Genomic DNA, 25,728 nt, shown 5'->3' on the forward strand with positions numbered 1-25,728 from the left:
ATTTCAAACATATACTAAATAAGGAGGGCAGTAATAAAACAGGCAGTCCCTTACTCTAATTTTATCCGTCTCCCTCCTCCTCTTTCCTTGATGCAGTGAAACTTTAAATCCAACACCAAACCCCGTCTCTCTCCTTCCTTTTTTTTTTCTTTCCTTCTTTTTTTCTTTCCAAACAGTGATCAACATTTTCCTAAATGACCCCCGAAAGGACCTACTAAGCTACTCATTAGTAACAGCCACGTTTGCAATATTAACCTGGATGCGGCTGTTTATTAAGATCTTTTAAGGGGTTTCGAATGAAGACACACTGCCGGTGTACAGGGAGCACAGAAGGGGTAATTTAAAACCCGTGTTTTTCCTCCCCCTCGCCAAAAACATGCCCAGCATTGTGCAGCTGTGCTGCCAGCTTCATCACTCCCTCCGTCTCCACTCTTGCTAATTAAAAGGTTGATCACAGAACAATGCTCTTCTCATTAATTTCGGCTTTCTGATTGGGCAGGATTCCCGTTCGCCCCGCCTGATCTTTTCCACACTGCTGAAGTTAATGTGACAGGAGCCCGAAGATGGATTACCCGCTGCCATATTGCCCATCACCTCCAATCAGCAGCTATCTGGGTAAACTGATTGTTCTAATTTGCTCTCATTATTTTTACAATATCAGGAGAAAATAACGCACACAGCTCACTGTCAAAGCCGTGAAAATCAGCCATTAGTTAAACCCGGGCACTGAGTGCCTTTATTAGAAGCGCTGCAGTTTATCGACGCGGCTTCTGTAAGCAAAGAGAATACCTGCCCTGCTTAAACACACTTTCTGGTGTGTGGTTACGTGGAAAGGAAATATTTATCAGGATACTTTTGGCAACGCATGCTGTCTCAGCCTGTTATCCCAACCTGCTGGCGTACAGCAACGAGGAAGAACAATAGACTTGACTTCTGCAGAAAGAAGGGCAAAATATGCAGCATTGCCCATGCAGCAGCCTGCCTGAACATCTCCACTATTATTTACTGCTCAAATAAATTAAATCATTTCAGCACTAATATGACAGGCCAATACAAAAACACACCTCCAATACACAGGAAATACTGTAATAGAGAGAAGACAAACATGGCACAGTGTGAGCTGTACGTACAAGGTCAACAGTTTGGGCTGGGGCGTTTGTTTGGGTTTTGTCCCACTGAGCACAGGAGCCCCACATCAAAACCCAGTAATCAGAAGCAGGAGTTCCATGCTCTAAGGGAAACCAGCCTGTACAGCTGGGAACTGTTCTTCCCCTATAAAACAACACCGTGCTGCAACAACTTGGGAGTGAGTCAGAGCAGAAATGTCATTCCACACTGGAACCTCACAGGATCCTGTATCTAAGAAATGAATGAAGTATTGTTAGCAGCATGAAGTCAGGCGTTTTTACACTGCAGCGCTGCTACAAGCTACGCTCAAAATCCTGGACCGCTGACAGTCTCCATGCTGTATATAAAGGGACCTATGTTATTTTGGCTGCTGCCTATCAGCATCTTAGCAAAGAGAAATGCTAAACAGAAGGATTAACAGAAATATGATACCTTAAATCTTGCTAAAGATAAACCTTAAACTGATGTCTACAATGCTGTGACACGCCGTGTGCTCCAAGAGTGACAGGCAGAGCACAGCAGACTGATTTTACTTTTAAATAATATCTAAATTAGATTAGCTCTTTGTGTAGATCTGCATGAACCAGAGGGGACATTCATCATTGTGCCAAAAAAGTTAAACTCACTGGGGCACACTCAAAGTGAATGGTTCTAGACCTACGTTTTATCTCTCAGACACATCATCAAGATGCTGTGCCAATATGCATGAAACCAGCTAGGAGCTGCAAGAAAGACAACGGGAGGGGAACTGGATACCAGAAACGGTTTCATTTTCCCATTGTAGTTTATGAATTGCTTGGGACAGGATCTGTGGTTTCCACATCTTGCAAGCACGGAGCATCCCTTTCAACATGCAAGCTTCTTTTTTAATGTTTAAATGGATTAAATATAAGGGAGGGTATTCTCTTCCCTCCCCCTCCAAAACAGATGTAATTGCAGTTCCCCTCCCTCCCCCTGCTGTAATTTAAAACACCGCAATTTTCACTACTGCTTTTTAGTATTTTTAAACCCTCATCAGCTACAGCCCTGAGTTCGGGGGCTGATCTTCCTCCCTCCCAGCTTTGTTTGGCGTTTCTTTCGACCCTCGCTAATGGCTTTCTCTCCGAGGGGTGTGCCACGCTTTTCTCCTTAAAATTCCTGCACTGAAAGGCTGCACCGCACCGCACTCCACCAAACGTGCTGATGGCACAAATTACAAGCCCCCAGCCGAACGCTCCAGCCCCCACCATTCGGGCAGATTTATGTGGGCTCTTGCCGACGTTATTACAAGTCAGAGTTTATTGGGAAATTGTTACATTATGCGGAGTGTCTAACAAATTGCTTATGCTGCTATAATTGGATTACAACAGCCGCTTGCTCCCACCGGTAAGATTAGGCAAGTAGGACTCCTGCCGATCTCTGAGCGTTAGCAGTAATTTTATTTGCCTTGCCTCTCTCTTTCCTAACAACATGCCTCTTTCCCTGCCAGCTGTCTGCTGAAAAGGCACAGGCTTGTTCCTTGGCCCTAACAATGCAATTACAGCCCTGCAGATCGCACTGTTTGTGCATTAAGTACAGAGCCAAAACGAGGCGAATTGATCGTTTGACTTTTGGAGGAGCCATGTGATCTCTGCGTGCGGGTGATCCGGCATGCATCAGTGGGCAATGCTGCAGTACATGCCTGATGAGGAGCTTGCTTCGTGCCATTTCCCCTCCCCGTCTGCTCCAAACAGCAAGGACGCTGGAGCCTCCTATTAATCCAGATCAGTCAATAAAGATGGGCTCCTTTTTGTCACCTCTCTTGCTAGGTTTAACTCAGCACTGATTTTTCCTTCTGAAATGTGACATGTGGCCCTACCAATGGCATCCTCACCATAGGCTACAAAATGAAATGATTATTGCAGCATTTCACACCTCCAGCTTTAGCACAAGAGTTGGACATATTGTACAAACTACTTTTTTAACCTCTTGCTTTTGAAAAATACCGAAGACATATCTAAGTAATGTAATGATTGTAGCGCTTGTATCCTCTGCCATCCGAGGGTGCTGTCACTGCAGATGACTACTTGAGAAGTGATGCTTCTCTTTGTTTTTACCACTGCTTGCCACTAAATCCATCAATGATTTGGTTTCTGAACTGTTCTGTATTTCCATCACAAAACGTCCCTGCCTTACTGCTCTCTCTGGCAACCTGAAAGGAGGTTGTAGTGAAGTGGGGGTCAGTCCCTTCTCTTGGGTAAGACAAGAAGGAATGGGCTTCACATTGACCCGGGGGAGTTACCAGCTGGGTATTAGGAGAAACTTCTTCAGTTTAAGAGTGGCCACATGCTGGCACAGACTGCCCAGGGAGGTGGTTGAGCCACCATCTCTGGTGGTGTTCAAGAAACATGTAGGTGCAGCACATAGTCCAGCAGGCAGTACTGCTGGTAGGTAGACAGTCAGCCTAGATGATCTTAGAAGTCTTTTTCAGTCTTAAAGATTCTGTGATCCTATCCTCTTATCCTGGCAAACAGTCCCTACAAGCTTAACGCGGCAGGACCTGAATCAAGACCTCAGGTTCTTTAAGCAGAGTATCAATCACACAGAAAACATCTGAGGCAGAAGCACAGCATATGAGAATACACACGAAGTGCAGGGCAATTCCGATTAAGGATGTCAGGCATTCTGTCATTTTTATAGATTTATATCACATGCCCACTACTTGCATACTTGGAGCACTGTAGGACAACCCCATTTAGATGGTACCTCAGGAGCAATCCAGTCCACCCTCCTGCTCAAAGCAGAGCCTGTTGAGAGGGCAGGAGGTGGCTCAGGACTCCATCCAGCCTGCCTTCAAAAACCTTAAGAGATGGAAGTTGCAAAGCATCCACAGTTTCAGCTGATGTTCATCATCATGAAAAAATCTTACTTCACAGCAAGTCAAACCTGCGAGGGAGTTTCTAAGATCTGTTTGGGAGCCCTTCAAAGATATGCTAAACTCAGCTGCACTGACCATACAATTCGCTTTCTCAAAATTCCAAACCCGGGGATTCGAAAAGTAAAAGCATCTCCACTGACTTGACTGAAATTTGGAAATCATTCTTTATAGCAAGATTTCTCCTATCACACGACCATCCTTACCGCACAGCCCTGAGAGCTGCTCTCTGAATACACTTTGAGACCCTAAGCTATGAAGTGCTTCACCAGAAACCAGCTTTATAATAGCATTTCTTCAAAGTCTCCTTTCCATTAAAAAAAAAAAACAACAAACAAGTGTAATTCTTTTTTAATTTGTGGCTTCATTGACACACAAAGTCATTTTGGGCGCTAAGAAAAGCAGAAACAACAACCATAGTATTTGCATAGCTGAAGACTAAAGAAGCCTGTTTACATGTAGTTTAACACTCAAAAGAAACTCTGAACAGCTGAAATGTCTTATAAATAGCTCAGACCCAGAGGAAGTGCAAACGTCTGCATTGTGAATTGTAGATCTTAATTACAGACAATGGCTGGTACAGCAAGTAGCACGGAAAAAAAAAAGTGAAACAGTTGCACTGTTCATGGTTGGCAATAATTCTTCAGGAAAATATTTACTATCAATCAGTTATGAGAAAAGGGACTCTGCGCTCATAAAACAGCACGTTGCTTCTCATACCAGGACCATTTTGCTTCAGCATAATCTGAATTTAAACAGCTTGTTTCCTGCGGATATAATTTTGGAAATAAATAAAACAAGTCTATCAAAATCTGGAGAATGTGTACGGTGGGGTAGGGTGGGGGAGCAGGATATCACATTTCTGTCTCAGCCATTTGCAATGAGGTTATTAGGCTGAGGGAAAGCTAAAGTACAAAGATCGTCTTGAACTAAAATAAATAAGTAATCGGAAAGAAAGCCACAATTAAGATAAAAGTAGCCATGCTGCTCTGAAAAGAAGATCAACGTAATGTTAACATTCTAAGACAAACCTCTGATTCTGCATACTGCTTGAGTTGTCTAAATACTCAGAATTCAGCACTGAACTTCACGTTTCATAGCACCTTTTGAACACAAACCAACCCTCAGCCATGCCCCTGCAACACCGGCCATTCACAACACCCTCTTTTACAGGGAGAACACACAGAACAGGAGAGTGAAATGGCATAAATGGCATGCCTGGACCTCCCCTGGCCCACAGAGGCTGAGTGGGCATTTGTATGCAATGGCCTCAGAAGCTGTTGCCCCAGTTGTGTCCCCAGCATACAAAAGAAAACACTGCTAGCAAAGGTTTTGGAGCTGGAAGCGTGACAGCTGACAGCCCCACTGCATCACTGCTCAGAAGCGTAATGCAAAAATAAAATCGGGGTATGAAGGAACATACTTCCTCATTAAACCAGTTGAAGGAGTATCAGGAAACAGTGCAGTCTGTCAAGTAATATTCATTCAGGATTACATTGCTCTACTATCAAGTCAAGGACTGGGAAGGTTTCAGAAGCACTGGAAAACAGTAGGTTATCTGAAGATATACTGACTCAGCAGTGTCTCACAGCACAACTCCAAGCTGAATGTGCTGCTCATGTAAAGTAAATGCAGCGACACTCTCAGGAAAGAGGAGCCATCAATCTGTGACATAAAGGGAGTTGAGAGTCCAAGAGGGACACTCTTCAGATCAATTTGTCCTACTGCCAACTGGAACATCCAGCCTGGAACCCTAAATGTTTGTTTGTTAAAGTGTACTCGTGGTTTCTCCACTGAATTTCATACTGGAATCATCCTTGAATGTAAGAGCGCAGCTACAGCTAAATAATACTATGCATCTTTACAAGCATATGTCACTGGAAGACACAACACGCTTGGTTTACTGGCACCTTAAGAGGCAGGACCAGGGATCATACATGGGTAGCAAGGAGTGCTCAGCTGCACTTTGCTTTTTCCCATTTTGCTCACCTCTGGTAATAACAGGGGCCGGGAACCTGTTCCAGCTGCTGCCCAGCTCAGAGCTAAGCAGATACACACGGATGCTGCATGACATTTAAAAGGTTTCTCTGTGCCATCTGTGGCTGCTCGGCCATAGGTTGCCTAGCCCTGGCACACACAGAGAAGAATTTAACGTGCAGAATGAAACTGAAAACACTTTCCTATGTAGCAGATGCGGACAAACTTGATCTGACTGCACGAGTTAATAAAAACCCCCTATCTAATGAATACAGGAAATGGGTATTGACTGCACAACTCCATCAGATCAGCTTCTTCTCCTGCTGGGAAGTAAAAGAGCACTTTGAATCAGGAAAATATTTCCATGATCCAGGGAAGTGTACAAACCAACAGACTCCAAGTGAACAGCAAAAGTCAAACCTAGCACAGCCCACATTATCAAAGGGTGAAACAGCAAGACCTCTAGTTGAAAACTGGAATGTATATAACCCATCTAAGCAAAGACTCAGCCAAGGAGACTGAAGATGAGCAGAGCCTCCCTCACTGCGGGGCAATGTATGAAGGTCATCACACAAAGCAAGTGGTCCAGGATACAGGACAGGAGAGAAACTTGTCTGCACACCCAGGAGCATCACAAGAGTCCTAGGGACAGACCAGATGCCAGGGAATTTTTAACTGAGGATGCAGCACACACCAACACCATTATCTGACCTGAAGATACTGGCTAACCAAGAATGGAACAAACAATGGGAACAGATGCTCAGTTGGCCAATTTTCAATAACCCTCATTACAACCAAACGCCCTGCCCTTGCAGCTCAGCTTCAGGTTATATTTCTACCTTATTTAAGCACCTTGCACCAATTTCTGAGAAACTCATCCAATTGTGGTTGCACACCAGTACCACTGTAACAAGAAATCCTCTTGCAAATATTTTGTGGTTTCCAAAGGGATTCTCAGGAGGATTTCTGCGTGTGAACAGCATCTATAAAAACACAACTAGAAATTACATTTGCCTTTTAAAGACATTAGGTTAAATATACATCACATTTGTTGATCACTCAAAGGCAATGGCAACAACACGCCCAAAGATTAACGGAAGAACTCCCGGTGACATCTGTGCACCTAAATATATAATTATTAATTTACGATCTCTCCTATTCAGTCTAGTCATGCACATTTTGAACAGTTTTTTCCTGTCAAGGCTGATACTGCACTGCAGAATCAGAAAAGGTAATCATCATTTCCAAAGGAACACTTTTTGTCCTTCACTGCCACTTTTAAAGTGGCAAGCAAGCAAAAAAACATACAGTACTTTCAGAAAAGCGCTGCAGACAAAGCAACCTGCATTTATGCTTTCCAGTATTCACCCTCTTGACAAAAGATTTTAATGTTCAAAGCCTTAAGACATCAATCACAGAGGATAAAACTCGCCATGTGCATGAGGCTTGGAGAAGGCCTCTGAACTCCTTAAATCCCATTTAAGCCCTTCACCGAGGGAACATTTAACAGTTGTGCCATTTGCCTATGCCATCACAGAGCCATCTGCATCTAGCTAACTGGAGTTTAAATGCTTCAACACTTCTGGAATTTGAAAGATAAGCTTTCTTAGAACCTATTTCACTTTGTTTTGCAGCTGGGAAGGTGGGGAAAGGGGTACAAGAGCCAGACAATCTAGTTCGAGGGGAAATATAAAAGTCCTTATTTTACATATAGTATACAGTCATACAGTGTATGGAGACACACTCCTTAAAAACACACAACTTTCCATCTCCAGAGTGACAGTTCAAATTTATCCTCAATAATGTGAAATGAGACTTGCCGTTCCACTTCCAAACCTGTCTATTTCTCTTACCACGACCCCACTGAATAGGCTGCTTCAAGATAGTCTATTATTTGGGGTACTAAGAAATTAAAAGGTATGTCATCTCAGCTAAAAGAGGCATCACTTAAATTAGCAGTAATTCCTGCACATCCTTAGTAAGAAGATCGAGTTAAACAAGATGATGCACAGTACATGGCAGTGAGTGGGTTTACTCCTAGCTAGCTCAACATGAGCTGCTTCATTGGCATCAGAATAGTGCTGTATGCTGATATAACTCAATAAGAGCTGCTTAAAGAGTTTTGCTTTGTATCATGAAGGGTCAGAAGAAGCAACATGCAACACCAACTGTCTTAAGGTAGGAAACTAGGTTTCAGAATTCAATATTAGCACCTTGTACCAGGATTGGTAGCAAGTGCTTCCCCACTGTAAGGCAACCTTGCATGGCAAGAGCAGTTTACAAGCTGTAAGCCACCTGAATGCACAATGGCAAACTTTTATGGTGGCTCATTCAGAAAAATAGATAATAAAAGTAATGGGACATTCAAATTTCACTAGAAAAATTCCAAAGCAAAGATTTAGCTGGGAGATTATATTAAAGGTCAGTACAAAAGCAGGCCTCAAAGTGACAAGGCACTGTTAAAGTATGGGGAAAAAGGGAACTTCAAGAAAATCAAGGAAATGAAAACAATGAAAGAGAAAACAGGCTTTTGAGTGGCCAGGTCATGGTGACAGTGAGCAACGAAATGCCAGCTGGTTTCAGTAACAGATGGCTGCATGCACTGATCTGTCCTGCATGCCCATTCTAACCTTCCTCACAGTGGAAACACGAAGCTCATACAAGGCTAAGCACATCCTTCACACAGCCTTTTTATACTTATTGCGTCATGGTTCAAATGTTTTCCATTCACAAACAACTCTGCGTGTATCTTATTTTATTCCAGTTATGCTGAATTTTAAGAAAAGGGGGTGGCTAATGGCACCTCCTCTGTTCCAATCACTCCTAGTACAATTTTCAAGGAATGGATTTTCTCTGACGCACTAATATATCTATTTTCTTACCACTCTGACTGTATTTCCCTTTCTCCCCTAAATAGAGCATTCCTTGGATTTTAGCTAAAGGGCCCTTTATTAACAACTCTTTTTGCACATTCCTTCTGGCAGCTAAGAAAGGGCACCATGACACAAAGAGTTCTCATGCTTCATATATTTTATCCATGTAGATCAGCATCTATCTGGACACATTTATCATTTGAAGTTGCCACAGCCATTCCTGTGGCAAGAACAGGACATCCCACTGTAAAAGCTGACTACTTGGGTAGCAGAACGAACTCTTCTATCCTATCTGATTCAGGACTCGAGTATTCATTTCCAGAGGAAAACAGCACATTTCAAACTCTACATCAAAGAACAGGAAAACCTACCCCAAATAGTTACTTTCTATTTAAATACTTTTCCTAACTGCCATCTTTAACAAGAATTTTTCTTTGATTAACAGTGAATAGCATGCTAAAAAACCTCTTCAAACCAAAGCCATTCTGTTACTTACTTTGGCCACGCAATTTTCAGTCTTCATAGCCGTGCTTCCTAGACATACTGTTTCCTGGTTTAAGCACAGTCTGGCACAGCTGTTGTAGGTCTGCAGAAAGATTTAAATGGTTATGAATAGCAGAAGACAATTTTCTTTCAGGCACCATATTTTTGGCACCAGAACCCACAACACTACTACATTTCCTTTTTCCTATGGTGTAATAATTTCAAGCCAAAATAAACTGGTTTGCAGCAAAAACCTACGTTGAGGGCATGCACGTTCCCAGAGAAGCTGTGCAGTTTCATAGTTCTGAGATACACAGATTGAAGGGATCTTTTTTAGTGTGTCTGAAATTAAACTCTGGATGACGTGACTCTTCAAACTGTCTGAAGAACTCGGGAGTTTCTAATGGAGGTTTTCAACACATTGTTAATGACTGCTTGGATGAAGCTCACATTTGCTAGAAGGAGGACAGTAGCACCTAAAAGTCCCAGTACCTTATTAAAACCACAGTGTGCTATGCCTGGTGCTAACAGAAGACTATTCCCTGCCCTCAAAGAACCCACAATTTATGTGCTGACCAAGAGGCACCGGAAAAAAACAGCGAGGCAGTCAGCAGACAGTATCATCTGCTTAACGAGTACAGTATCTGGGAAACACTACAGAGCAGGACCGGTCTGTCATTGCTTACAGAAGACTGCAATTCCTGCCTGCATCCAGAAAGAGAAAGAGAAATTTCCAGTCCCAAATCCTTTCCAGCACCACGTGGCCAAGCAGAGTGCATCTTTCAGCATCTTCCATCTTTCAGCAGGGAGGTTTGCATTCAAACCAGGATTAGGCTGCGAGCAAACAGAAGGCTGAGGGACTCAACTCTGCCTCCTGCAAATATTTGCCAACGTCATAAAACTATCACTCTGGTATGCGCAGCACTTTTTCCTCAGAAGAAGGATCAAAATGGCATAAACTATAATAAATTGTGGCTTAGATGCAGCGGCTCAAGTGGTGGACAGAAAAGTTGACACCATCTGCTCTGTGCCGACGTTCAGACAACACCACACAGGCTTCATTTTATAAGCATCACATCAGTTACATTCCACCAGGCTCTGAAGGTGGAAAACCATGAAGAGTTGGTAATATTCTTTGTTCATTATAGACATTTGAGTAATTTAACCCACTTATTGTAAATCTGTGATCTCCCTCGTTTGCATTTGCATTCCCAGCATTCCAGTAGCAGCATTTCTGCCCAACGTACCTTGTACATAACAGCAATTTTGATGAGAGGCTCAAAGAAAGCTAACACCAACTGCACTTTGCAGATGAATAGCTCAGTCACAAAAGCATTTACTGAAAGAAACATGGGAGCCTGTGGCTTCCTGAACTCAACCATGAACCAACTTGCATCTTTTTAGTCTTTTTACTCCCAGAACAGGTATCAAAAGGCTTGGTAACAAGCCAGCTTTTTAAAAGGCAAGCTTACAGCAGGCTTTCTCTCACATACACAAATAGAGTGGATAATCCAATACAGTATGTAAAATAATAAGGGCCAAAAAACAAGAGCTTTTTGAGAAGGAAGCTCATTACATCACTGTTCAAAAGTAGGATGCACATCAGAATATAGATGCAAATAATTATTCCATTATATCACTTAATTTGTATTACTTTTACCCTCATAATAATACACCTTAATGTGAAGAGCACCAGGACAATTTCCAACATAACTTGCTCATCAAACCCCACAGGATCTGGTGACACTTGATGGAACTAATAGAGCATTTAAAAATAACAACAAAAAGGAACAAAAGGAATCACTTAATTAGACCTGATAGCAACCTTCTGGTATCCAAAGGGGGTGGAAGGGGTAGGAAAACAGGATTTACTATGACAAGACTAGGGGAAATGGTTTCAAACTAAAAGAGGGTAGATTTTGACTGGATCTAAAGAAGAAGCATCTTACAGTAAGAGCTGTGAGGCACTGGCACATGCTGTCCAGAGAGGTGGTGGCTGCCCCAGCCCTGGAGACACCCAAGGTCAGGCTGGAGGGGCTCTAAGCACCTGATGTAGCTGTCATTACTGTACTGCATTACTGTACATTACTTTGTACGGTTGCTTTGTTATGTAAAGATCTGTGTAAGCATCAAGTTGCCAGACAACCATTAAGTCCTTCAGCAGTTCTTTGTTTCTGAATTAAAGGAAAACTAAGAGGAGTCAAACCCATCAGGATGCAGAACTGAGAATCAAACACACAAACAGTGATCAGCAGTTCAATGCCTGTTACTATGTTTTCATATTTATAAAGTTTTCCCGGTCTTTTTCTCATATTCTCATAGAAGAATTCATTACTAGCTGTGTGATGAATAAAGATGCTAAAGATGCATATGCAAGACCTACAGCATGGTCAAATAACCTCAAGCAAAAATATAGAAGAACATCCCTGGAGGCATCCAAGGTCAGGCTGAATGTGGATCTTGGCAGCCTTGTATAGTAGCTGGCAACTCTGCACAAAGGAGTGGGTTTGAAACCAGATGATCATTGCTTTTTTTCAACCCAGTCCATTCTACAATCTATGATCTAGTTCTGCCTAACATCCAGGAAAAAAAAAAGAAACCAACACAAAACCTCATGTCACTCCAATGGGTCTCAAAGGAAACGTTTTATAATGTTGAGAAGATGCAGCATTTGGCTCATGAAGAGCAGTCACGAGTTAGAAGAGTACAGTGTGGAGGTACGGCTCTATGGATGTCTCCTACTGTTTCTCTGCAGGCAACAGTTACCAGCTGCTGTGAGACACAAGATCACTAAAGATGTGGTTTCATCTGGCATTGTCGTGCTGTGTTTGCACACCAACAGTTTCTAGTGAGCAGGCTGAAAAGAGAACAACTGTCACTACATTGAATAATAACACAGAGCTCCACATCCAGGTGAAACAGTTTGTGGTGCCTCATGATACACTGCAACATATCAGAGCACTCCCTTCATTCCCTCATATGGCTGTAGGAACACTGACTGCTCTGGAAGAAAAATGAGAACATCAAACCCAGAACCAACCCTCAGAAAAGCAAATTTCTCAGCTCATCTTTAAAGCTCGACCCTTTTATGCATCTCATCTAATCTGCACCAAAACCGTTCAGGTTTCTCCTCACCTTTCATCAAGATAAGAGGTTTCCTTGCCAAGGAAAGCAGTCTGAAATGGCAGCCTGGTTCAACGCCACAGGCGGATAGCTTTGCGTTGGAGTGCTTTAATATGTTTTTATATTGCATATAAAGCATGCAAACATAAACCAGTTTGTTGAAAACTACCTTCTTAGTGGAAGCCGGCTGTAATTCTGAACAAGTTTTCAATTTTCACACTGCTGCTAGGGTAAAACATTTTAAAGAGTTTAATTTTTACAGAGGCTTCAATGACACAAGATTATCTAACAAAGTAATGGTTAATCAATAGAGGGTTTAGTTGTCAGGTGAAACATATAACACACTAAAAGGGATTGATTGCAAGACTCCTCCTTATTTACTAGGAGGTATATATTTAAAATGACACAAACTTGTTACCAAGCCGCATTCCTTTAACCTTGCAAAAGCCGTTTGAGAATGGTGTTAAGCAGCCCTACAGCAAAACAAGCTCTAATGAGAAAAAAACCCTAGGAATATATGGTGGCACCAAATCATGTCAGAAGCAGGGGACCACAAAGCTGTATCCGCTCTCAGCCAAGGGCTCAAAACGCCACAGAGAAGCGAGGCTATAGTTCACTAAAGATAGAGCCGGATCTGATCTCATTCCGTAAGTGTCTTTGGTTACATTTTTCTTTTTAAAGAAAGTACGGTGCTGCTCTTTGACACAAACATGCAGCCATCCCTCCTTGTGTCGGTGTGGCTCAGGATGAAGGCGGAATGCCAACCTGATGGCTGGAACCCCAGGCTGAGCTGCGAGCTTGTGGCTCGTCTCAACCCCATCTCCCCAGCCATTTATTCAGAGAATCCCCAGTCCCTGAACAAAACTCCACTTTTTAATAGAAGCTGCAGCCCAGGAGCTCAATAAGATTTCCCCCCCGCAATAGTTAATAATTACATGATTTATCAGAGAAAGATAACACTAATAAAAACGCGGCAAAACGACAAAACCCATACCCTCCCTTCAAGTCATTTTCAGGGAAAAGATTATTAAACTGTTCTTTTTGAACAAGGGCTTTTGTGGCTGAGCACAAATTGCCAAACGGTTAGAAAAAAAGTTATTAGACTCCGAAGAATTCAGCAGAAGTGGGAAGTTATATAAACAAATCACTCCAGCAGATTTGGAAAGATCGCTTTCATCTCACTTAGAGCCTTAGGAGACTTGCATTAATTACCCTTTAAAGGTCTTTCACATGGACTATTTAAAATAAATGCAATTTATTTATTTATTTCAAATGAGGTGCTTCTTGCGAAGGAATTAAGTAATCTCAACAAATTTATAAACGTTTTTATAAACAGGTAATTAAAAAGAAGACTGGAATTAAGGCAAGCTGTAACACATTACCCACCATTTGCCTCCATTATTTTCTGAAGCCTAAATTTCTGTTGCCCGTGGCCCAGCTCGTGGGAAGGACAGCCCCCACGGAAAGCCACGAGCTGAAATAAAGACCAGCCAAACAAAAAAAGCCAGATCATTCACAGAGTTTTCCCCAAAGCACGGTTTGTCATATTGCAATTACACCTTGCCTACTGCAAAAGGCTGAGTCCTTAATATTGCCACTAGAGGGAAGAAGTGTCTCAACACATGGCGATGGTAGTTGGGGAGTGGGGCTGTTTTGAGCAATTACCATAACAAAGCTCCCTTGGCTGTGTTGTACCTTCTAATTACTCAGTACAATTAAAATGACTTACCTAAAACAAACAGCAAAAAGAGAGGCCCCTAAAACAAAAAAACCTCACCACAATACAAACAAAAAGCCTCACTCCGATCTGCCTGTTATCTGAAATTACATTAAAGCTGAAGATCCTTCTTTCCTCATCCATCAATGCACAGGGGCAAAGGAATAGGAAAAAAAAAAAAAAGTAATGTCACAATGCCCAAACACCACAGGGTCTGTTCAGCCAAGTAAAAGCATTACAACCAACAAAAACAAAGAGCAAAGAGAACTAGATCTCCTGTTAAAAGAAAGAACAAAAAAGAAAAAAAAAAAGAGAAAAAAAAAAAGGAAATGTCGTGGTATTTAGCCATCTGGTAGCTGCCTGAAAACAAATTGTCCTCAAAAGAGCAGAAATACAGTATGTCTTCTCTCAGTTCACTGGCTTATGAATCAAGATGAGTTGTTTTTTTCTTTTCCTTTAATTCAGGCACAGCAGTGTTAGACTTTGTGCTGCCGCTCAGCCCTCTCTTGTCCCGCCGTGCAAAAATGGCCATCCCCATCAGAACCGCTCTCTGCAACGTGGACGCAGCATTTGCAGTCTTTCAGGATCCATCTCGTTGGGTCCATTGTTCCAAATCCCCCCAGATTTTTCTTTTCCTGACAGCTACTCGATGATTTTTTCTACCCTTAAATCTTTCATTTTATAAGGCGCGTCATTAAGGGAAGATGGCAGCCAAGCCATTTTTCTTCCCATTGACAATTTGTGACATTTCTCCAGCAGCGTGCAAGGTGTTGAAAACCTGGCAGCTGTTACCTCCCGGGATGAAGCTCCTTTTTTATCCTCCCTTGACAGTTTAACTCAATGGGTCAGCACCTTTAAAGACTGCAAAGTACCACTGAAGTGGATGGAGGCTTGAATTACTGCTCCCTCCCTAATCAATGTAAACCCTCGCTGCAGGTGAAACTCTTCATCTATAGAGGTGCACGGGGGAGGAAAATGTAATGCCCTGAGCCAGATGGTTCTCATCTTGTTTTTTAAAGAAGAAAGGAACAAGCTAACAAGGGGACAGCTACTTTGTTAGCTTCTTGGCCTCTCTCATGGCTTTGGATCCCCAGGGTTCCAGCCACACAAGAGAAAGAATACAGAAAAACATAAACACTTAAACATAACTAACGGGCTGGCAACACGCTGCTTTCAAAGACTTGAGAGTCCTGTTCAGTGCTTTATTTATCACTGCCCACGTTCTTTGGATGGTAAGTGGACATGGACACAAAGGACAGGGGGAGTAGACAACACTCGCAATTTACTCAATTACACAAGAATGCAGAAATGCAGCGGGGTGACAGATTCCTATTAGCACTACTGCTGAAAGAGCACAGTGGCCTTTCTGCCACGAGGCAGCATTCCCACTGTAACTCCGGCTCCAGTACAGCCCAGGTTGGCTCAGTTGTTACTGTGCACGGAGCGCTACAGATGAATGGAAATTATTTGTTTCTTTTGTTTGAGAAGGAAGATCTTTAAAATAAATAATAAATATAGTAAGCCCAGGATGTGCTTCTAGTGAATTCAGAAGGTTGTTTTCAACCAGCAACTCCCTGTTTGCAAACACTAACAGGGTAAAAGCTGAGGTGTGCAGGACAATGTTACTGACCTGGTTCCATCCACCCTCTTCGAAAGCTGAAGGAAGGGCAGTGCCTTCCCCAAGGGCTGGAGGGAGCTGGAGGACCCTTGCTCCTTCCCATTGCAGGGTCAGAAGAAACACTCCTGGAGAGCACTGCTGAGCAGCCCTATGGGCAGGACGAGGCCAGCAAGAAAGGCTGGCTGCTGCTTTTTGTCTTTCCTTTGCTCTGCCTTCTTTAGCTGCTTTCTGCTTCTTACAGTTTGCTCATGTATTGACTTAAAGCCCTTTAAGAGCGGAATGTGTCTACTTGAACACCAAAACAGCGCCTAGAGCATGTTTTAGGTGCTACATGTAATTTTACAAAACGATCTCAAATCCATAGGAGTGAATTGAGGCAACGTTCTGTGCCAAAATGCTAACAGGAAAAAAAAAAACCCTGAAAATGCAGAGGGGCTTGCCTGAATGGGGAGCAGGCTGGGATTTTTCCTCGGTCTTCCATCTGGAGGCTTGATGAGAAACAGCAGAGAGCCAGGTGAGCTTTGCAGGAGGGTTACAGGAAGGAGATCGCAGCAAGCTGCTGGCATTTCCCCCCACAGCACCCCAACACAGCCCCCAGGAGCACAGCGCAAGGCACTTTGCCATCACCCCGCCGAAGGGGAGGGAGGGCAGGGCTCTAAGCGAGCCGCATTGTGCCCGTCTTCTTTAAAAACCAGAGGGGTAATCAAGTTCAGGGCAGCCCTGGACAGCTGCCCTGTGACCTATTCATGTTGACCCCCGCTATTCATCACTTTCCTTAGGACTGTGAGGGCAAGCTCCCGGGGAGTGACCACCACAATAGACAGATAGGAGCCAACAATAATACGGTTCCTGCAAAAAAAACAGATGGCACCGCAATAAATTTACAAATCTGCATTCATGGCTCTGTTAAAAACACCCAGAAGCTAAAAGGCTGGAGGGGCCCCCAGAGAGCTTCCCCTGCCCGGTTTCTAAAGGCCGACTCTCTCCCCAAGACTATTGAGCTTGTGTTCTTCATAAATGAAGAATGGAGACGTAGCCCTTAAAATAACAAATGCCTGACCTAATCAATCTAGCGTTTGGGGCTAACACTAAATGATAGGCACTGAAAACTAATTATGTTTTTTGGCAAGGAAGTTGAATTAAAATGGAAACACACAGGTTAAAAAGGCACTGAAGCATTTGCGAGTCCCTTTGAAAGGGCAGCACACACACACACACACGCTCACACGCAGGGCTTCAAACAGGAACCTGATTCAATAACTCATGCATTTATTTTTAAAATGAATCAGATTAGTCCCATGTGTGACCTGCCGGTCCATCTGTATGAGCTGGACTTAATGGGCACTCTTCTCACGCTTACTTCAGTTTGAAGTATGAGAGAGATAAATTTAGTTTAATTTTCAACAGATCAAGCTATCCATTTTCCAAATGGACCATCTGGATCAGCCTATTAAAATTAATTTATAACTTTGCAGTGTGAAAATTCGTTTGTTAGCTTAAATAAAGTTGCCAGAAACTTTTGCCACTCATCGTTGTTTGTTTCTGAAGTTTTCACCCTACGATTGTCAGTTTACCCCTTCCAAATGTAATTCTATCAGATCACAAACTCAACAAGAACTGAGCATTCGCATCCATCATTCAAAACCTGCCACAGCTTAGATCTTTTTCCTGTTCCAGCTAACAGAGTCAAGTTCACTGTCTGCTCCTGCTTCTGTTCCTGGTGCTGATCTCCATGTCCCCTGTGCCCTGCAGACCCTCCTGGCAAGCCATGGCCCCCACCTGCACAGCTCCACATGTTGGCACTTCTCAAGGCAACCATCTACAGCAACCACCTGAGTCAACAGAACGGTTCCACATCTTGTAGTAAGAAGTCCACAGCACTGAGATACGGGGGTCTTCAGCCCCTGTGCACAACTTCAGGTGCATAACAACCACCTTCTTTTTTTACCTCCATCCCCTGGTATGTCTGTTCCACAAACCCTCCTGAGGACACGTTTATGGCCAAGGCTGCATACCAGCACAGCAACCAAGAAACAGCACTGCACCTCTACTTACGTACATCAGCAGCTGAACATACCAACGCGCCATACTTCCCCTGAAGCAGTCTGATGCATCTTATTCACTATATCTAACAAATCAGTAAGGACAAAACACACGGACACTTTCAATACAAAGACCATGGAAGTAAACAGATCTCCCCCTCTCTCCACATACACACATTTGTTGCTTCTGTGCAGGAGGTCCATGTTTCTAAATAACGAAATTTCAACAGTGGTGTCCAAAGGGAAGGACAGAAAATATGAAGCTGTATGCTCAATATTCACCATGTTAGCATCTTTCCACTGAGGCACTAGGTACTGAATTCAGCACTTTTTGTGTGTTACTGCTTTGACAGCATTTGCAGGACAGATCTTTTTGGTATTACAAAATATGCACAGATGTAAGGCAGGTTAATCTCTTCCTCGAGGATATGCAGATCTTTACTCATTGATTAAGACAGAAAAAAGCACAAGGTTGCATTTGTTTCTTATTTCCCCATTTAGAGCTGGAAAATTCCCAACTGTTTCTTGTCCATCATTAATAGAGAAAAGGTGCAATTTGAGCTTCCAAAGTGCTTTGACAGTTCTATTTATGCTTACATAAAGAATCAAAATTCCTTCCATCACAGGCATAAGACTGGGGCAACCAACTCTGATGATCGAGACGAGAGGGCATTTGCTTTCAGACTAGAGCCTGAACTTGTCCAGAGGCAAGCAGAAGTGCTCAACACATAAGGGGCCATATAGCAAGCAGAAGACCCAAGGATTTTGTCCTACATCTGCCGTGCTAAAGACTGGGTACAAAGACGGAGGCTACGAAGGCTCAACAGTACATGAAATGCAGCTGATCTCCATGTTTTGAACTATGTCTTTTGTTGATGAACTGCTAAGAAATTTGCTTTATTATAGACAAATGGCAAAGATATTAAGTTCTATCATCCCACTCTTCCTTCTAGCAATTAGTAAAATATATGAATGTATAAGAAAATAAATTAATCATTTTTCAGGTTATTAACCTGCACTTCACCTCCAAGAAAATTCACCTTCAAGGATTAATGGAAAACCTAATTGTTCTGGAAAGCTTTGACTTTCTTGAACGCATGACCTGAAACAAGACAAAATACACTGCAAACAAGGCAGGAACAAGAACAGAAGAAAGGCTGAGGAGAGCTGCATGAACACCAAATGGAGAAAGGTAAAACTAGAGAGTTCCAGCTGACTATGTTATGCAGAAGTCAAGATTTCCTTAAAAAGACTCATCAGACTCTCCTGAAAGCTAAATCCGCGTGGCTGATTTTCCTGGGTATGCTGTGACTCACTCAGACCCCAAAGGAGAAAAGAAAGGATTTCCACGAGCATAATTCAGACTTCAGCTTCCAAAAGCATTTAAGGATTCAAATAGCTAGAAAGTTTTATTGCATTTTTAAAGAGACTGATCACATACCTGTCTAAGTGAATTCTTCTCAGGAATGATCTTCCTAGGGGGCTCATCATTATTACAGTCTTCTCTCTCAGAGGAGTTCTGCGAAAGAAAGTAAGCTTTAATTCAGTTCTTATCCCTAATATTACTCTGCGAGGAGAAAAGAAACAGAATATTTGTGCTACACAGGCTATAGTATTTTACATATACACATACAGGTGGCTAACGTACTTCTAAGCCAAACAGCTTGTTATGGCAGAAAAAGAATCGCTCCTCCTCAACACAGCAACGCACCATTGTGCAGGTACCTATGGAAGAAGCCTGTGCTTTGGGGATTTGTTCTGAAATTACCTATAACTGCCTCTCTGACAAGCTGGAATAACGGCTGGATGAGCATGGTAGCACCAGTGCTCCTAGACACCCCAGTATGCCCATTGAGAACAGTGGAACCTGATGAAAACACGACTGTTAAAGCATAGGCAGCATACGGCAGCATGGCTACGTTTCTCCCTCCTGCCCCTGACTCTACCTACATACACGTACCATTTCAAGGAAGTCTGATGCTGCAAAATGTAAGCTACTAGATCCAGAGAAGAGATCAATAAAGCAAGGGAAGGGGACAGGAAAGAAGAAACATGAGGGCTTTTGCAGCATGAATAAGAAAGTGCAACAGAAGAATTTTTTGGTATTAACCTCACAATCAAAGCCAATTACTATGTGCTTTAGAGTAAAGATGGACTAAAGTTTCCATCAGGATAGGCTTGAACTTTAGCAAGCAGTTGGTTAAAACTGCTGTGGGGTATGTGGGGGAAACCTGTCCTTGCACAGCAGCGTTCCTATGCATGGGTTGAGTACGCACCAGCAGCATAACGGCAGCCAGCTTTGGGGGAATCCCACACACACATCTCAAATCAGTTTGATCACCACAGTATTCATAGCCTTAGGCCACATTCCCACACGTTCAGTAGCGAGTAACTAAACAGGTTTTAAAGAGAGACAGAAAAACTGCTTAGGGAGAGCTCTGCCAGGAGAAGGGTGGGTTTCCAGCTCCCTGCAGAGGAACTCAGGGTGCAGAATTTCCAGCAGAAGCCTGCATGCTGTGCTTTTATCTCCTTATCCCCCAAAGAACCTGCTTGGCTTCTCTGAGGGCCGGCTCCCATCCCAACCCCGTAGGGCAGAGGTGGGCTGCAGGGCTGGTGGAGCAGAAAAAGGCAGTCACGAGGTACAGGCAGAGAAACAGCAGATAAGGGAAAAAAGTTGCAACAAAAAATCCAAGTGTTTGGGATGTCACCAGTTGGTGGGAAGGACTCAATGTAAATCGTGGCTTACAGACCAACTAAAGATCTTTTTTGTGGAGCTTTTTTGTTTGTTTTTCCAAGCAAGATATAGAACTCGCAAGGCACCATGGCATCTGGGATGCTGTAACCAGGGTTTTATAATGGAAATCAATCCTAAATAGCCCTGATAAATCGCTGTGAGAGGTCGGTTTTTAAAAGTTTTCATATGAGGTCTCTGCCAGGACCAAGTTATTGCATTAAATCCAGCCTAGGAAGGACTGCGATCGTAAAAACATACAAGCTAGAATCGCATATCTCCAAAAAGGAAGGTCAGACATTAAAGCTGCTCTCTGCTACTCATGAAATACAGCCTGGTATTGGTATGGTACAGTGGCTAAATTCAAGTGAGGATTCTAATTTTTATGCTTTAGCAAAACAGACCAAGTGCAAGAACCATGGGAATGCAAGGGGAATGCTGTGCATTTAGTTGCCCAGGTTAGGGGATCTTGGGGGACCACTTACTCTTTCTGGAGGGATTTTCAACAGTCATCCCCTTCCCTACTGCAAGCACCAAAATGTTTTCCCAATCTTTTCCATGGCACTGAATTTTGCATCCTTTTTGCATTTCAAACCATCCAAGATTCCCCATCCAAAAATACGGAAAAGGTGAAAAATCAGTGCTGATACTGGAAATTCCTGGTTACTGCACAGCACCAAGTTCTCTACTTTTCCTTTAAGCTGAGCATCTGATTTTAAGAGCAAGCAGAGGACCATTTTGCATTCATTATCTTTATAGGTGGCAAGGCTAAGAGGTTGGCTGAACAAAGACCAGACAAAGACTGCCAAGTGCATATGGTGGTTCACAGCTTGGCGCCTCACCATCCTACAGCACCAACACAGCAGCTCCAATCGCAGCCTATTAAAAAGGAGCGCTGCTCATGCACTTTTGTCGGCAAGTAAGTTCCGCTTGGTGAAGACAGAACGACTGGAAAGCATCACACTTAAGGAAAAGCACAGATGTTTGTAACTCCCGCTCATTTCTCAGGAATAGGAAACCCATCGGTCCAGGTGCAGGTAGAGGATCCTGCATATTTCAGGACTAACTGTGGCTGTGTGGATGTGATTTGCACTTGATAGGCCGACACTCAGCCACAGCCACGGGAAGAGCATAACGTAATTGACTGAAATGGCACATCTATATATTTCTCCTTGCTGAACAAGGTGGGAGGAGGGATAAACACGCGCGAGGTCACAACAAGGCTTGCCTCGGCAGGACTCCAGCGATGCTCCCGGCCACAGGAGAGGAACAAAGGGAGAACTGCTCCGAGCACCCTCTCGTGGCTGCTGAAACGCACATCCCAGGCACAGAGCTGGAAAGGAGCATTTGGTATCCAGACGGCACCTTGGGTGTACTCGCTGGGAATATTAAAGATCTGCAGCAATTGTACTTGATACAGAGGGGACGAGCGATAAAATTTATTAGGGTGAAAGAAGCAAAGAAAACCAGCGCAAACAGAAAGGCCAAAACAGACTCTCCCCAGGGAGAGGGATAAAATCCCAGAGGCAAACCTTCCTTCACAGGCTGGAGCCAGCCCAGCCTAAACCAGGTTGGTTACAGCTATGGAACCCACACACAAGGGCCTCTCCTTTCACACAAGAACAAGCAAGGTATGATGAGAAACACCAAAGTCTCCAACCCACAGACTGTTCAGAGATAAACACACAGGCAAAATAATTTCCCAAGGTCACACAATGACAGCCTAAGTGCCAGGATGAGAAGGCAGCAAACCTAAGCTGACGTCTATGTAACCTTCAAAATCTGCCTCCAACAGGAGGCTCTTGCAACAAGAGGCTTTGCCCTCCTCAGCTCGTTTTTCCTAAAATGGCCACTACTGTCTGGAGCGAGAGCCTTTTAAATCTGATTTGCATTTAAAACTTCAGCCTGTAATTAACAGAATAGAATTCCATGGCAGGTTGTCTTACAGACCACTACGAAATTATTACTATTTAACTCTCCCCGTGACGCCTCCTCCACCACTAAACACACCATGCTACGATGCGTACGAAATCCCCAGGCTGAGGCGTTTGATGGGAGATGACACGCAGTATTTTGTGTACACAGCCCAGCAAAACACTGCTGGGAACGAGATATAATACATGGATAAATGCACTCCCAGGGACTACCAATTGGGCAGAGCTACCTTTAGTACCGCCTCGCTCGTCGCGGTGGAAATCAGAGCCCTGCCAACTGGGGGAGGCTTTCTTCGGTGCCGTGCTGCCCAGCACTAATTATAAAGCGGTACAGATGCAGCCTTTTTCCAAGCGTGGGGAGGTGGGGTGGGGGAGAAGCGTGCGTCTACGCGAAGAGCACAACTATTTTTTATGCTTTCAAATTCTTAATCCTGTTTGGAGCTGTCAGTGGGGGTTAATGGAAGCCTTGGATAGGAGAATTCCAATCTGGTTGGCAGATGGATAGGTTGGTTATAGCTGCATAACTATGTCTTGCCTGCAGGCACAATTCAGAACACTGTTAAAGCAATATAAAGTCTCTGTCAAGCTGAACCATTTGGATCAGTAGCAAGGAGAAATAATAATAAAAAAAGGAGTTCATTTCTGGGCCTTGCGCGTTTACGCTACTATGCAGAAACTGATTAATTGTCATCATGTGCTGGTCTGCTATACCTCAGATTTCTACTTCTGGAGTAGATTTTGCATGCTAATATAATCATTCTCCCTCTTGAGACATTAGCAAATAATCAAATGAAAAACAGGATCATAATTTACTGAGATTCGGGCAATTCTCTATGCAAATTTGACTTGTTATTGCTGCTGCCTCGTTAATCTGAATGCCTTTGACAAACTCCTTTGATTTATGAACTCGTGACAACTCCAATGTGTATATATTTTGCTAGATTGACATTATCATTAAGAGTGGGTGGACTGAGCTCACATGAATGGCTGATTTTATTCGCTGGTGTCTGCTGCTCAACAGCTGAGCATCTCCTTCTCACAAAGCCCCTAAGCACCAGGCTCTTCCCATCTACCCATCCATTCATCATCTCGATGTTAATTGGCCCAGGCTTTAAGCAAATTTTCAACACGATTTAAAGGCACGATGACACTGATTACTGACCCTCTGCCATACGGTGCCTATTGATTAACCTGACAGAGATGATGAGCTTGAGGGAAACTAGGTGTGCGCGGACCTCAGGGGGAAAAAAAATATATTGTTTATGCAGGCAAAACACTTGTCATTATCCCAAAGGCCAGAATTTGTGCTGCACTGGCCCTTAAAACACACTATTGCTTTAAACACCTGCATCCAATACAGAAAATGCTTGCTTGCTGTGGAAAAAATGATTACAAATCTGATGTCATGTGCAGTCTGTATTTTAATCGAGTTCCCTGATAAATAGACCCCCTCCAGCCAGTCGAGCCTCTCTCCAGCCACAGCCTGTGAATGCATCAGATCCAACAGGAGCCAGGGCAGACCATGCTTTTAGTGGTATCAGCAGATCCAACCGCATGGAGGAAATCTACTTGGGTATTTCAGGTCCCTAAGCAAATAATGCAGAGGGAACACAGTGTCCAAACGGTTAGAGTAAACGTTTCAAGGGCAAACTGGATGCCAGATGCAGCCATCGTGGCAATTGTCACCACATTAAAATAGATGCTCTAGTACACACAGGCAAAATACCACATTTCCTCTTTCCTAGTGCAAACTGTTGATGGCACTTGACCCTCAATCCCCTAAGAGGATTAAGGCATTTTAGCAGAGCTTAGAAATAACTGGCATACCCTTTCTTGCCTCTTGCAGGGTCCCTGCGATGCACTTGTTCCTCCTCACCAAGGGCATAGGGGTGCTGTGTTCCGCACCTTCCCCCTGGCCGAAAGCAAGAACATCAGCACAGCACCTACAGAGCAGTGCCGGATGGAAGGAAAATGAAGCAGAAGGGCTGCTTCACCCCACCCAGCCCCAGGTTACGGCTGTCACTCACTGCATGCTGCTCTTCCCCAGTTCAGCAGCCAGCAGCCCAGATGTGTCTCTTGTTTAGTCTGGGGTGGGGGTGGAGGGGTTGCTGCCCTAAGATGTTAGGAAGTTGTCTCCTCATTTGCATCATTGATTGCAGGCAACAGAACAAGGCTTCACTGGGTAAAGGTAAGGGGAAATGAGCTGCAATTGTCTGAGCCTGTGTCAGCCAGAGTGCACTGAAAGGGGAGAGGGAGGGAGGACAGAAAAAAGAAAGAGAGAGATTTGTAGAAATAAGTGCCAGGCTAAGACTACAGGCCCATATAAGCCTTACGTTCCCTTTCCAATAACCTTTGTAAGTGATAGATGAGCCCAAGTCCATTGTTATCGTTAAGGGACTGTCAGCATCCTGATTTTATAAATGCTGTCTGTCAGTTTATAAATATCTCAGCCATTTCAAACAGTGCTTGGATGAATCCTGGCATAGCCAATGTCAGCCTGAAAGCAGTATTACCGTTAAAAAAATTATGGGTCTAACATCCACTAAAAGCACTTCACAATAGCTTCTCCTTTTTCTCCTACCACAAGGCCTAGAGCATTCAAATTCATGCTTATTTGGCTAGTCACCCTGCTAGATAAAAGCAGCCTTTAACATTGGAAACGTTCTTTGAAAGGAGGGGAAAAAAAGAGGAAAAAAAAAAAAAAGCATTAAAAAAAATCAAGTTTTAAGGCAATTCTCTGCCTGTTTGGTATATAAAACAAAAATGACAGCTGTAACACACAGGGAGATCCATGGCAATGAAAATGCAGAGATAAGTATTAGACCTCATTCCTCTCTGGCATTTGCTGCTCTGAACATTCACTGAGATTAGATCCTCTCAGAGAAAGCCATAAATTGCAGTATGTAGGCACGAGGGGCTGACCAGCCCAGAATGGAGGCACAGACAAGTTTCCCAGACCTTACAAGTTTTAACTTAAAAGGTACTTCCACATGGGGTTTATGTCTCAGCATTAGAATGACAGCAAGCGAGCAGACCTGCTGCAGCCTTGGAGTAACTGAGAGCCAAGAAGGAAAGGCGATGAGCACAGCCAGCTTCCAGTTCCTACCTGTTTTTCCCTTATTTTTCACTCACATCCATAATTTGCAGATTAAAGGAAGATGCACATTTTCAAAGCGACGCGGCTTGATGCTGCAACTTCATGGCATCCA

The 25,728-nt window shown here is 43.4% G+C and overlaps 1 protein-coding gene across 10 annotated transcripts in view; it reads right to left on the reverse strand.

Moving 5' to 3' along the window:
- BTRC (beta-transducin repeat containing E3 ubiquitin protein ligase) overlaps nucleotides 1-25,728 on the reverse strand; it is a 106,068-nt gene that overhangs the window by 43,737 nt on the left and 36,603 nt on the right. For 4 of the 10 annotated variants that reach the window (XM_015867025.3, XM_015867021.3, XM_015867024.3 and 1 more), the window contains 2 exons: nucleotides 19,296-19,373; nucleotides 9,368-9,457 (listed from right to left, as the gene is read on the reverse strand). In XM_015867025.3, coding sequence (XP_015722511.1) covers nucleotides 9,368-9,457; nucleotides 19,296-19,373 — 168 coding nt within the window. The remainder of the gene's footprint in view (nucleotides 1-9,367; nucleotides 9,458-19,295; nucleotides 19,374-25,728) is intronic. The other 6 variants (XM_015867026.3, XM_085555246.1, XM_032445547.2 and 3 more) reach the window with 2 other exon arrangements.

The sequence above is a fragment of the Coturnix japonica genome, chromosome 8, assembly GCF_054131305.1.
Source record: "Coturnix japonica strain WE chromosome 8, WE-NBRP24, whole genome shotgun sequence".
Lineage (NCBI taxonomy): Eukaryota > Metazoa > Chordata > Aves > Galliformes > Phasianidae > Coturnix > Coturnix japonica.